The 12,556-nt window shown below is 41.0% G+C and overlaps 1 protein-coding gene across 1 annotated transcript; it reads right to left on the reverse strand.

Annotated features, from left to right (window-relative positions):
* Nucleotides 1,089-4,070, reverse strand: MARS2 (methionyl-tRNA synthetase 2, mitochondrial). Its single transcript, XM_018061259.1, has one exon. The coding sequence runs from the start codon at nucleotides 4,018-4,020 to the stop codon at nucleotides 2,239-2,241; it is 1,782 nt and encodes a 593-aa protein (XP_017916748.1). The 5' UTR covers nucleotides 4,021-4,070; the 3' UTR covers nucleotides 1,089-2,238.

Here is a 12,556-nt window from a genome sequence, read left to right on the forward strand (position 1 = left end):
CTGCCCCCAATCCCTCCCAGCATCAGAGTCTTTTCCAATGAGTCAACTCTTCGCATGAGGTGGCCAAAGTACTGGAGTTTCAGCTTTAGCATCATTCCTTCCAAAGAAATCCCAGGGCTGATCTTTAGAATGGACTGGTTGGATCTCCTTGCAGTCCAAGGGACTCTCAAGAGTCTTCTCCAACACCACAGTTCAAAAGCATCAATTCTTCAGCGCTCAGCCTTCTTCACAGTCCAACTCTCACATCCATACATGACCACTGGGAAAACCGTAGCCTTTACTAGACGGACCTTAGTCGGCAAAGTAATGTCTCTGCTTATTAGGCCATAGCAAAGACCATTCCAGTGAAAGACACTGTCCCCCCATTCATGATAGGGGCTGTAAGACTTATAATGGCACGACAAAGGCAGAGATTATCAACACTGCTTTCCAAGTCTGTTTGCCTTCATCCATGTAAATATCCCATCTCTTTCACTGCTCTGCTCTCCAGCCCCAAGAGATATTATATGCCATCCTAGGTCCCAGTAATCTACCCTAGTAATCCCAGCAGATAACTGGAATATGTCCTATGGAAAGCCCAAGATTACATTATGAAGAATAAGGAGGATCTAAAGGAACACTGGTAGAAATGGTCCTTCCACCCTTAGAATGCCTTCAAGCATTCTTTTCTAAGCAATGTTCCCAAGCAACCAGAAATCTCTCACTACCCTAATAAACAGAAACTGAAGCTGAACAGTAGCACCGAGAATAAATGTGGGGGAACTACTAGCACAATAGTTTACTTCATAGTGAGCTCTCTCTGCTTGCTACCATGCTTAGAATGGATATCTCAAGGCAAGTTCCCATTTTAAACTTTGCCCTAGCTGTCTAATCACCTATGAGATTAGCCATGAGAGGTAGTCTGGGCAAATAATGCTGGCTTACTATGTTGTAGTCACTGTATAAATTGATACCCTAACATCTTCTCTGTGATGTTCTCTTATGGAGCCTCGGAGAGATCCCTAAGTCCAGTTTGAGATTCCTGGAGCACTGATCATTTCCTCCCTTCACCATCACCTTCAACAAACGCAACAGAACTGATCTGAATAAGGTACTTAGAAAACTTTTAAACTTTTAATAAGTTAAAGGAGCAAAACAAATAATAAAAACTACTTGAAAGTAAATGTATTAAATTTATAATAGCTATTCCACAATTTCTATACTGTATTATACATACTGATTGACCAAAAGAAATCATATAAGGTAAATTATATATGTGGATAACAAAATTAAGACCAAGAAATATAAAGAAAAGATTACCCTTCTGAACTTTCTACAGATTTTTTTAAATCACACCTGTAAACCTAATGTTATTAAAAGTTTAAAAAAATTTTAACATACCAAGTAAATCAGGAGAGCTTTACAATTTATCATGGTCCAAACACATGTGATAGTTACTTATTAGCTGACTAAACATCTAATGCAGTGAATGTCCTTTTTCAGTAGTCTGAAATGAGGATTTTGATCTTTTTTATTGCTTACTGTAAAACAGCAGTGATTGCAGTTATCCTTATTTTAAGAAAATAAATTTTTTTCTTTAAATTATACAAACTTACAAAGCAGAAAATTTATTTTAAATATTCTAAAACCTCGTTAAGTAATTAAATATGTGAGACTAGAGCCATCTACCGGTTAAAGTATAATGGTACAAAGCACAACTACTGGAAAATTAACTAGCAAAACTGGGAGTCAAGATTGTTAAGAATTAAAAATAAACACAGGCAAAAATCATCTAATCTAGGACACTGGTTTTTAAAGGTTTAATGAAACAATGTTTTCAACAGAAGACTCAACATATATAACAAAGTAAAAGCTGAGGTAGGGGGCCTCCAACCCCCACTCTCATTTTGCCTAGCAGAGGCCAGGCCAATGAAAAACAAGCCAAGAGAGGTAGTCTGGGCAAATGACTGTGGTTTGGACGGAGGTACACAATGAGAAGGAATAGTATCAGCAAAGTTTTCTCTTACCCCTGGAGACATCTCAGAGACACTGGGGTACAAAGGACAGTGGTTAATGGACACACAGAACTGAAGAGTAGGGAGTAGGCTCCTGAAAGGCTATCAAAATTCACAGGGACATTACTTATGTGCTCATTTGATGCAACACTTTAGAAAGCATTAATATAATTTCCCTGAAAATGCAAAAAATTAGAAAATAACAAATTTACTTTTTGACAACAAGCTAATAAGAACTGAGTTTCTAGGTCTTGTGGGCTTTTACGAGCCAGGACCTAGACTGGTCCAGTCTTGGAAACAAAACTCCAGTTTCAGGTCCCAGTCTCCTTCCTTCAAAAGGTGATGGATGTCCATAGAATCGAGACAAGAAATGGAGCTCTCCAAGGCTCCTCTCTGTGGAAGAAACCCCCAACCTAGACAGCAGCCTGTCAGCTAGGCTTGGGGTGACAGGCTGGAGCAGAGTTCCAAAGACTCGCAAACACTCCAAGGCCACATGAAGCACAGTACCCAGCCAGGGAGCATCCACCGGGCTCTCCCAGTTCAGCTTCCATGGCGCATGCCTTTGGACAAAGCCGTTAGTCTGCCGGACACAGCTGGACACTGCCTCCAGAGCCTTATAGATCTGAAAGTTATCATAGTGGTCTGCTACCTGCTTGGGCAAAGTGGCCACTGCGCTCACTAGAGCATAGTCCTCTGCCTGAGCACGACCTGACGGCCCCACCAAGCCTGGCTCACTGGGAAAGCAAGTAGTGCAGAAAGCCGGATAGATCCCAGAAGGATTGATCCTGTTGGCAGTACATCGGTTCAGGAGACCTCCCAAAGCATCTGCCAGCTCAGAATCCAACAACTTAACCACCTTTTCATCATAGTAATCGCAATCCCAGCTGGGGACACCCTGCCGAAGAAGAAAGTAGCGGAAGCCATCCACCGTATAGCGGTCAAGACAAGTCCTGGGATCCACCACGTTACCCAAGCTCTTGGACATCTTCTGACCACAGACTGTCCAGTGGGAATGGACATAGATGCGGTGTGGTGGGCTCATGCCGGCCCCTAAGAGGAGGGCAGGCCAATAGATAGCATGGAATTTGAGAATGTCCTTGCCTATGATATGAGAGGTGTTCGGCCACCAAGATCTGAACTCAGCGTTTGGGTAGCCAATTACAGTAAGGTAGTTGACCAAGGCATCCAGCCATACGTAGACGGTCTGTGAATCGTCCCCGGGCACCGGAATGCCCCAGTGCAAGTGGCTACTCCTTCGAGAGACCGATAGGTCCGGCAGCTCCTCCTCCAACCACTGAAGGACTGTGTGATGGAATGGCTCCGGTGTTATGGCCTCAGGGTCGCCCCGCAGCCACTGCTGGAGCGGCTCCCGGAACTGGGAAAGCCTAAAAATGTAGTTTTCTTCCTTGGTCCAGGAGACCGGGTGTCCGCTCTCGAGAGATACAGGACACAAATCCCCCGACGGGCCGGGCTGCCTGGTGACCTTGGCTTCAGGCAGGAAGCACTCGTCGGAGGCGCAATACCAACCTTCATAGAGGCCCTTGTAGAGAAGACCCCGAGCCTTCAGCATCCCCCAGAAATGCTGCACAGCTATCCGGTGCCGGGCCTCGGTGGTGCGGATGAAGTCGGTGGAAGAGATGTCAGCCTCCCGGAAAAGCTGCTGGAACTGGGCAGAGACTCTGTCGCACAGCTCGGACGGAGCCAGGCCCGCGGCGGCGGCTGCCTGCTGAATCTTCAGGCCGTGCTCATCGGTACCCGTGGAGAATCCCGTGGCGGCGTCACTGGGAACTCGGAGGCGATGGTGTCGGCACAGGGCGTCCGCCAGGAGCGCGGAGTACAGGTGCCCGATGTGCGGCGCGGCGTTCACGTAGAAAATGGGTGTGGTAAAGTAGGCGCGCGAGTCGCGGGCATCGTCGCGGACACCAAGAGGGCCCGAGCTGTAGTGGCGTAAGCTAAAGTCCTCCAAGAGCGAGACCCTACTCGCCCCCCGGCGTCCTAGCAGCCGGAAGGCAGAAACTCGCAGCATGACGCCCGCGGATCTCCAGCGGCGGAGGGGGCGTTCTGGAAGCACGTGTGAGGGGCGCATGCGCAGCCGGGCCGCACCGCCGCTTCCGGCCAGAAAGCCAATGAAGTCCGGCCCCGAGCTCCGGCCCTCCGCCGCCCCTCCCGCGCTCCTCCCTCCACGGGCCTCTGAGCAGATGTTGTGAGTTGTGGGAGCGAGCGAGCATAGCTTAGAGGAGCTGAGTGTAGGAGAGGTTGCGAGCGAGCATAGCTTAGAGGAGCTGAGTGTAGGAGAGGTTGTGAAAGCAGATAAGTTTGTATCTGTAATATGCTGCTTGTCCTGCTCTGGGATATAATTTTATATTTATGGATCTGTTTTTTGGTTGTTGTTGTTGTTTTTTTTTTCTCCAGGCTGAGTTGCTTGTGGGGAAGAATTTTATATTCAGGCATTCCTCAAACTGGTCAGTGACCAGTTGCAGGAGTATACCCTCTACATAGCCCGGTCAGCGTAGGAATCTAAAATATCATATACATTTTCCTCTCAGAACCTAGTGGATACAATAAATCCAGAAGGGAGGAGGGAGAAGGGAAGGAAGAAAAATAATGACCTAAATAAAGCACTTGAGGAAAGGGTAAGATCTGAAAAAGTAAAAGAAATATTTTCTTCAAATGCATTTTTTGTTGAATCCATGAAAGAGGTTAGCCTGTGATATGTCCAGTCTTTGCAGAGATTATGGAGATTCAGAAAGCTGGAATGCTTTCCCTGTGCACCTAAGGAGAAAAACAATCTTCAGATTTATTTCTCAGTGTAGTTGCCAGTAGTATTCTAAAATGATCCTGAGGTTCTCCTAGAGAAGTGTTTTTCATGTTTGCTTTTAGTAAGGGAATCCTAGCATTTTTAAAAAGGATGTCTCCAGAGCCCAGAACTGGATTCATATTAAACCTTGCTTCTTGACAAACTCTCATCTTTGGTCTATGACTGGCCATCTTTTTTCTCTCCCATTTAACTTAATGATTTAATAATAACATAACTTTATTATATTATTTTAATAAAGCAAATGTAATGCCTGTGAACCTACAATCCAGTTTATAAACTGGAAGTGGTTTTCTCTGTGTGATCCCAGCAGCGCTGCATTAAAACAGCACCTGGAACCTTGTTAGAAATGCATATTCTTAGGCCCCACACTCACCTCCTGAATCAAAAAACCTGGGGGCTCCCAGCCATCTAGGTTTTAATGAGCTTTATAGGAATTCTGATGCACACTAAAATTTGAGACCCACTGAACTAGGAGATCATTGGCGATTTAGGTCTATGTACTCTTTTTCTCCTTGTATTCCTGTCTTCTTCCCAGAGGTAATCATTGTCCTGAATCTTGCATATATGTTACTATATATATAGTATGTCTAAGTCTATAGAGACAAAAGCCTTGAGAGTCCCTTGTACTGCAAGGAGATCAAACCAATCAGTCCTAAAGGAAATCAACCCTGAATATTCATTGGAAGGACTGATGCTGAAGCTCCAGTATTTTGGCCACCTGATGCCAAGAGTGGACTCATTGGAAAAGACCCTGATGCTGGCAAAGATTGAGGGCAGGAGAAGAGGGGGGCAACAGAGGATGAGCTGGTTGGATGGCATCACTGACTCAATAGACATGAATTTGAGCAAACTTGGAAATAGTGAAGGACAAGGGAGCCTGGTGTGCTGCAGTTCATGGGGTCGCAAAGAGTTGGATAGGATTTAGAAAGTGCACAACAACAAAGCAACATATTGTTTAATTTTGCATGTATTAAACATTCTAAAAAATGATATCATGGGAATTCCCTGGTGGTCCAGTGATTAGGCCTTTTCACTGCATGGCCCAGGTTCAATCTCTAGTCTGGGAACTAAGATTGCAGAAGCCATGCTGGCACAGCCAAAAGAAAAAAAAGATATCATACTACCTGTAGTAGATTCATCCTTTTTGCCTGTAACTCTATAATTCATTTTGACTGCTGCACAGTAATTTATGAGTTGAGGTGTACAGTAAGTTGGATCTGATTTCTGTGGTGATAGAGAAAGTAGATGCTCTATAGGAGTTACAACAGATATACAAATAGCCTTTGGGTACTTAGTTGATATGCTGTTTGGTCAAGTAGTTTAAGAAAGGGCAAGAGAAGGATAGATAAAACTGGAAGGTATGTACAGTACCCTCCAAAACTAGGAGAAAAATCCAGTATCTGAGAAATCAGATTCTCCAGAAATTTTTTCTCCATAATTCTTTCTTTTACCTTGTCCATGTAATCAATTCTTAAACATAAAAATATGCTATTTTCCCCTCATCTTAAAAAGAAAAAAATTCTCAATCTCCACTACTGCTCCATTTTTTTCCTTCCCTTTATAGCAGAACTCCTTAAAATAAATGGCTGGTAATACACATTTAAGTGGTTCAAGTTTTTTACTCTTAGAAACAGTACTGCTATTAACCTTCTCATCTATATATATCTCCTGGTTCTTACATGTTCAAGTTTCTCATGGGTGTATATCTAAGAGTGCTATTGCTCAATCATATAGGATGTAAAAGTTCAGTTTCACAAGATAATGCTATTTTCTAGCATGATTAAACAAATTTATATTCCCATCAGTGCTGCTGCTGCTGCTGCTAAGTCGCTTCAGTCGTGTCCAACTCTGTGCGACCCCATAGACGGCAGCCCACCAGGCTCCCCCGTCTCTGGGATTCTCCAGGCAAGAACACTGGAATGGGTTGCCATTTCTTTTTCCAATGCATGAAAGTGAAAAGTGAAAGTGAAGTCACTCAGTCGTGACTTACCCTTAAAGAATTCTCCCTAATTCTTGATATCATCCACTTCTTCATTTTTGACAGTCAAATAAGTATAAAATGAGTTATCTCACTAATATTCATAGAAACACTAGTCTCAATAACCAAAAGGTAGAAACAACCCAAATATCTATGTTCTGATGATTAGATAATCAAATATCCAGGCAGTGGAATATTATACAGCTGTATAAAGTACCGATAAATACCACCACATAGATAAATCTTTAAAAGTAACCGGACACAAATGACCACATGTTTTATATTCCATTTATATGAAATAGAATAGACAAATGCGCAAAAATACATACTAGTGGTTGCCTCGGGGTAAAGGAAGGTTGGAATGGAAGGAAAGTGAATGCTTAAAGGATAGAGTTTACTATGTGGGGGGTAATAAAAAATTCTAGTGCTAGATAATGATCATTGTACAGCACTGTGAATGTACAGCTGACCCTTGAACAACATGGATTTATCCACTTATATGCAGATTTTTAAATACACACTACACAATTCACTGTTGGTTGAATCCACTGATGCAGAGGGGCTTACTGTAAAGTTACACTCAAATTTTCCACTATATGGAGGTTTGTGCTCCTAACCCCCATGTTGTTCAATGATCAACTGTCCTTAATGCCACTGAATTGTACACTTTAAAATAGTTAAAATGAAACCCTAAAGAAGCCACCAGAAAATTACTAGAGCTAATCAATTAATACAGTAAAGCCACAGGATATAAAATTAATACACAGAAATGTCTTGCATTCTTCCTATACACTATCAATGAAAAATCAGAAAGAGAAATTAAGGAAACAATCCCTTCACCATTGCAACAAAAAGAATAAAATACTTAAGAATAAACCTACCTAAAGAGACAAAAGACTGTATACAGAAAACCATAAGACACTGATGAAATCAAAGACGACAAAAACAAATAGATATACCATATTCTTGGATTGGAATAATCAATACTATGAAATTGATTATAAGATATGGTAACTCACTCCAGTATTCTTGCCTGGAAAATTACATGGATGGAGGAGCCTGGCAGACTATAGTCCATGGGGTCATAAGGAGTCGGACACAACTGAGTCTGCACACCCAAAGCAATCTGCCAATTCAGTGCAATCCCTATCAAATTACCAAGGGTATTTTTCACAGAACTAGAACAAAATTTTTCACAATTTGTATAGAAACAAAAGACCCCAAATAGCCAAAGAAATCTTTTCTTTCTCAAGCCATGCCTTCCTCCCAAACTCATGTCTCTTATGTCTCCTGCATTGGCAAGTGGGTTCTCTACCACTAGCAACACCTGGAAAGCCCTCTCAAAGCAATCTTGACAAAGAAAAATGGAGCTGGAGGAATCAACCTTCCTGACCTCAAACTATACTACAAAGCTATAGTCATCAAGACAGTAAGGTACAGGCATAAAAACAGAAATATAGACCAATGGAACAAGATAGAAAACCCAGAGATAAACCCACACACCTATGGGCATCTTATCTTTGACAAAGTATGCAAGAGTATTCAGTAAATAAAAGACAGCTTTTTCAAAAAGTTGTGCTGGGAAAACTGTACAGCTATATATAAAAGAATGAAACTAGAACACCTAACACCATACACAAAAATAAAGTCAAAATGGATTAAAGATGTAAATGTAAGGCGAGAAACTATAAAGCTTTAGTGGAAAATGTAGGCAGTACACTCTTTGACATAAATCACAGCAAGATCCTCTTTGACCCCCCACCTAGAGTAATGCATATAAAAACAAAAATAAACAAATGGGACCTAATGAAACTTAAAATCTTTTGTACAGCAAAGGAAACAATAAACAAGATTAAAAGACAACCCTGAGAATGGGAGAAAATAATTGCTAATGAAACAACTGACAAAAGATTAATCTCCAAAATATATAAGCAGCTCATATAGCTGAATATCAGAAAAACAAATAGCCCAATAAAAAATAGGCAGAATAAAACAGACATTTCTCCAAAGAAGACATATAGGTGGCCAATAAACAAAAATATGCTCAGCATTGCTCATTATTGGAGAAATGCAAAATAAAACTACAACGAGGTATCACCTCACACCAGTCAGAATGGCCATCATTGAAAAATCTAAAAAGAATAAATGCTAGAGAGGATGTGGAGAAAAGAGAACACTCTTACACTGTTGGTGGGAATGTAAATTAATATAGCCACTATGGAGAATAGTATGGAGATTCCTTAAAAAACTAAGAATAAAACTAGCATATGACCCAGCAATCCCTCCATAATAGAAAAAGACACATGTACTCCCAATGTTCATAGCAACACTATTTACAATATCTAGGACATGGAAGCAACATAGATGTCCATCAACAGATGAATGGATAAAGACAATGTGGTACATACATATAATGGAATATTACTCAGCCATAAAAAATGAATTTGAGTCAGTTCTAGTGAGGTGGATTAAACTAGACCCTGTTACACAGAGTGAATTAAGTCAGAGAAAAACAAATATCATATATTAATGCATATATATGGAATCTAGAAAAATGAAATTGATGAACTTGTTTGCAGGGAAGGAATGGAGATGCAGATATAGAGAACAGAATTGTGACTAGAGTAGGGGAAGGAGAGAGTGGGATGAATAGACAAAGTAGCATCAACATATATACACTTGCTAAGTCACTTCAGTCGTGTCTGACTCTGTGTGACCCCATAGACGGCAGCCCACCAGACTCCCCCGTCCCTGGGATTCTCCAGTCAAGAACACTGGAGTGGGTTGCCATTTCCTTCTCTGATACATGAAAGTGAAAAGTGAAAGGGAAGTCGCTCAGTCGTGTCCAACTCCCAGCAACCCCATGGACTGCAGCCTACCAGGCTCCTCCGTCCATGGGATTTGCCAGGCAAGAGTACTGGAGTGGGGTGCCATTGCCTTCTACACTACCATGTATAAAATAGCTGGTAAGAAGTTACTATGTAACACATGTTGCTCAGCCTGGTACTCTGATGACCTAGAAGGGTGAGATGAGATGAGAGGAGAGAAGGGAGGGATGTGATATACACATAATTATGGCTGAATTGTGTTGTTGTACAGCAAAACCAACACAAAATTTTAAAGCAATTTTCCTCCAATTAAAGAATAAATTATAAAAAATAAACGTTAAAATGGTAAGTTTTTATTGCTTGTATTTTACTGTAATAAAATGTTATCTCACTGTGGTCTTGATTTGCATTTCCCTAAACAGAAGTAGGGGGCTCCCCAGGTTATGCTAGTGGCAAAGAACCTGCCTGTCGATGCAAGTAGACATAAGAGACGTGGGTTCAATCCCTGGGTCGGGAAGATCCCCTGGAGGAGGGCATGGCAACCCACTCCAGTATTCTTGCCTGGAGAGTCCCATGGACAGAGGAGCCTGGCAGGCTGCAGTCCGTGGGGTCGCAAAGAGTCAGACAGGACTGAGCAACTAAGCACACAGCACGGTGCTTTTAATAAGTCATTAATTACTTAGGAAATTTGACTACACTTTGAATCTAACCTTACATTAAATAGTTAAAACTCAATATTGGTCTGCTAGGTTGTGAATTCTGGAGAACATAAACTGGCTTTTTGATCTTTGTGTCCACATAGTGCCTTACTATATAGTAGGCATTTCATAAAACTGGTTGTTTTGAGGGGTTTTTTTTTGCCTTGCTTGCATGCAGAGTCACTTTCAACTCTTAGCGATCCCTATGGACTATAGCCCACCAAGCTCCTCTGTCCATGGGATTTCCCAGGCAAGAATACTGGAGTAGGTTGCCATTTCCTCCTCCAGGGGATCTTCCTGACCCAGGGATCAAACCCAAGTCTCCTGAGTCTCCTGCATTGGCAGGCAGATTCTTTACCACTGAACCACCAGGGAAGTCCTCTTTTTTGGATCAGGACCACATAAAATAGATTGAATTTTAAAATTTTATGATTATGCAAAAACTTTTCTCTCTACGGAATGGGTTGGATGATACATATCTCTTAGAAGCTTTAAGACTTCAGTGAACTCACATGTTCCAAACTTGAGTAGTTACCATGAGAATAATATGCTACCGATTACAAAGAAAGCTGAGCACCAAAGAAATAATGCTTTTGAACTGTGGTTCTGGAGAAGACTCTTGAGAGTCCTTTGGTCTGCACGGAGATCAAACCAGTCAATCTTAAAGGAAATCCACCCTGAATTTTCATTGGAAGGACCGATGCTCAAGCTGTAGCTCCAATATTTGGCCACTTAGTGTGAAGAAGATGACTGATTGGAAAAGACCCTGATGCTGGGAAAGATTGAGGACAGGAGGAGAAGAGGGTGACAGAGGTTGAAATGGTTGGATGGCATCACTGACTCAACTGGCATGAGTTTGAGCAAACTCCAGGAGATAGTGTAGGACAGGGCAGCCTGGCGTGCTGCAGTCCATGGGGTCACACACAGCTTAGCAACTGAACAACAAATTATGGAGAATGGTTTCACAAAGCTCATTCATTCATTCATTCATTCAAAGACTAACTGGGGCCATACTGGAACATAGACAACTGATATTATATCTCCATCATATCTAACCACATAAGAGTCTGCACTTGGGAAAACCCCCTATACAGTACAGAACTGAAAACTGTCCCTGAAATCTATAATTGACAGCAAATATAAATCAATAGAAAAAAATGACCAATGTTAAAAAACATTTATTCCAGAAATGTATCCTACTTAATGTGATTACTCAATATACAACAAACCTGGGGATACACGACAGGCAAAAGATTATCTATGAAAACAAATATGATTGTGACAGTTGAATATCAGGGGAGGAAAGAACTGACTATCTTACCATTTATATTACAATTAGCAGATACATCAAAAGTTAAACAAGAAATAAAGATGGGATGAATAGGTAGAGCACAGATTTTTAAGACAGTGAAAACAATTCTGTATGATACTGCAATGGTGGATATATGTCAATATATATTTGTCAAAAATTTGCTGTACCTATTTGTCAAAAGGTACAACACCAGGAATTAACTCTAATGTCATCTAAGGACTCTGAATAATAATGATGTGTGAGTGATGTGTGATTAATTGTAACAAATGCACCATAACAGTGCCACAATGGTGCTGGGTGTTAGTGGAAGGTTGTGCCTGAGTGGGGATAAGAGGATTTATAGAAACTTTCTGTACTTTCCACTCAATTTTTCTGTGAATCTAATATTATTCTAAAATATCAAGTTTATTTAAAAAACAAAATAACAAAACCAGAAAACAGACATTTTTTTCAAATGGAAAAATATATTATTGAAGAAATGTACGTTTTTCTTAAGTACAAGTTGGAGATGCAAGACATTGTTTAACCAAAAGTATTTGTCTAAAAATGTACAAGCATTAAAGAGATATGGAGCAAAGATGTATGATAACAAACAAAAGCTTACTGCCCAAAATATAGTTATAAAGAAAAATCTAAAACTTCCCTGTTGTTCCAGTGACTCCAAGCTTCCAATGCAGGGGGCGCAGTTTCCATCCCTGGTCAGGGAACTAAGATCCCACATGCCATGCAGAAGAGACCAATAAAAAGAAAAAACATCTAACATTAATATCTTAAACAGTTTATAACCAACTACATATTTCTGTAAATAATGTAAATAAATTATTTACTCATTAGAATACATTTTCTCAGCTTATTTCTGATTTCCTTATATGTAAACTATTTCCTCTGACCATTTATGAAGTAAAGTCAAAGAATTTAGTAATCAATC

This window comes from Capra hircus, chromosome 2 (assembly GCF_001704415.2).
Source record: "Capra hircus breed San Clemente chromosome 2, ASM170441v1, whole genome shotgun sequence".
Classification (NCBI taxonomy): domain Eukaryota; kingdom Metazoa; phylum Chordata; class Mammalia; order Artiodactyla; family Bovidae; genus Capra; species Capra hircus.

Excerpts from the sequence above, each read along its gene's own strand:
- MARS2 (XM_018061259.1), bottom strand. The coding sequence starts at position 4,020 with ATGCTGCGAGTTTCTGCCTTCCGGCTGCTAGGACGCCGGGGGGCGAGT.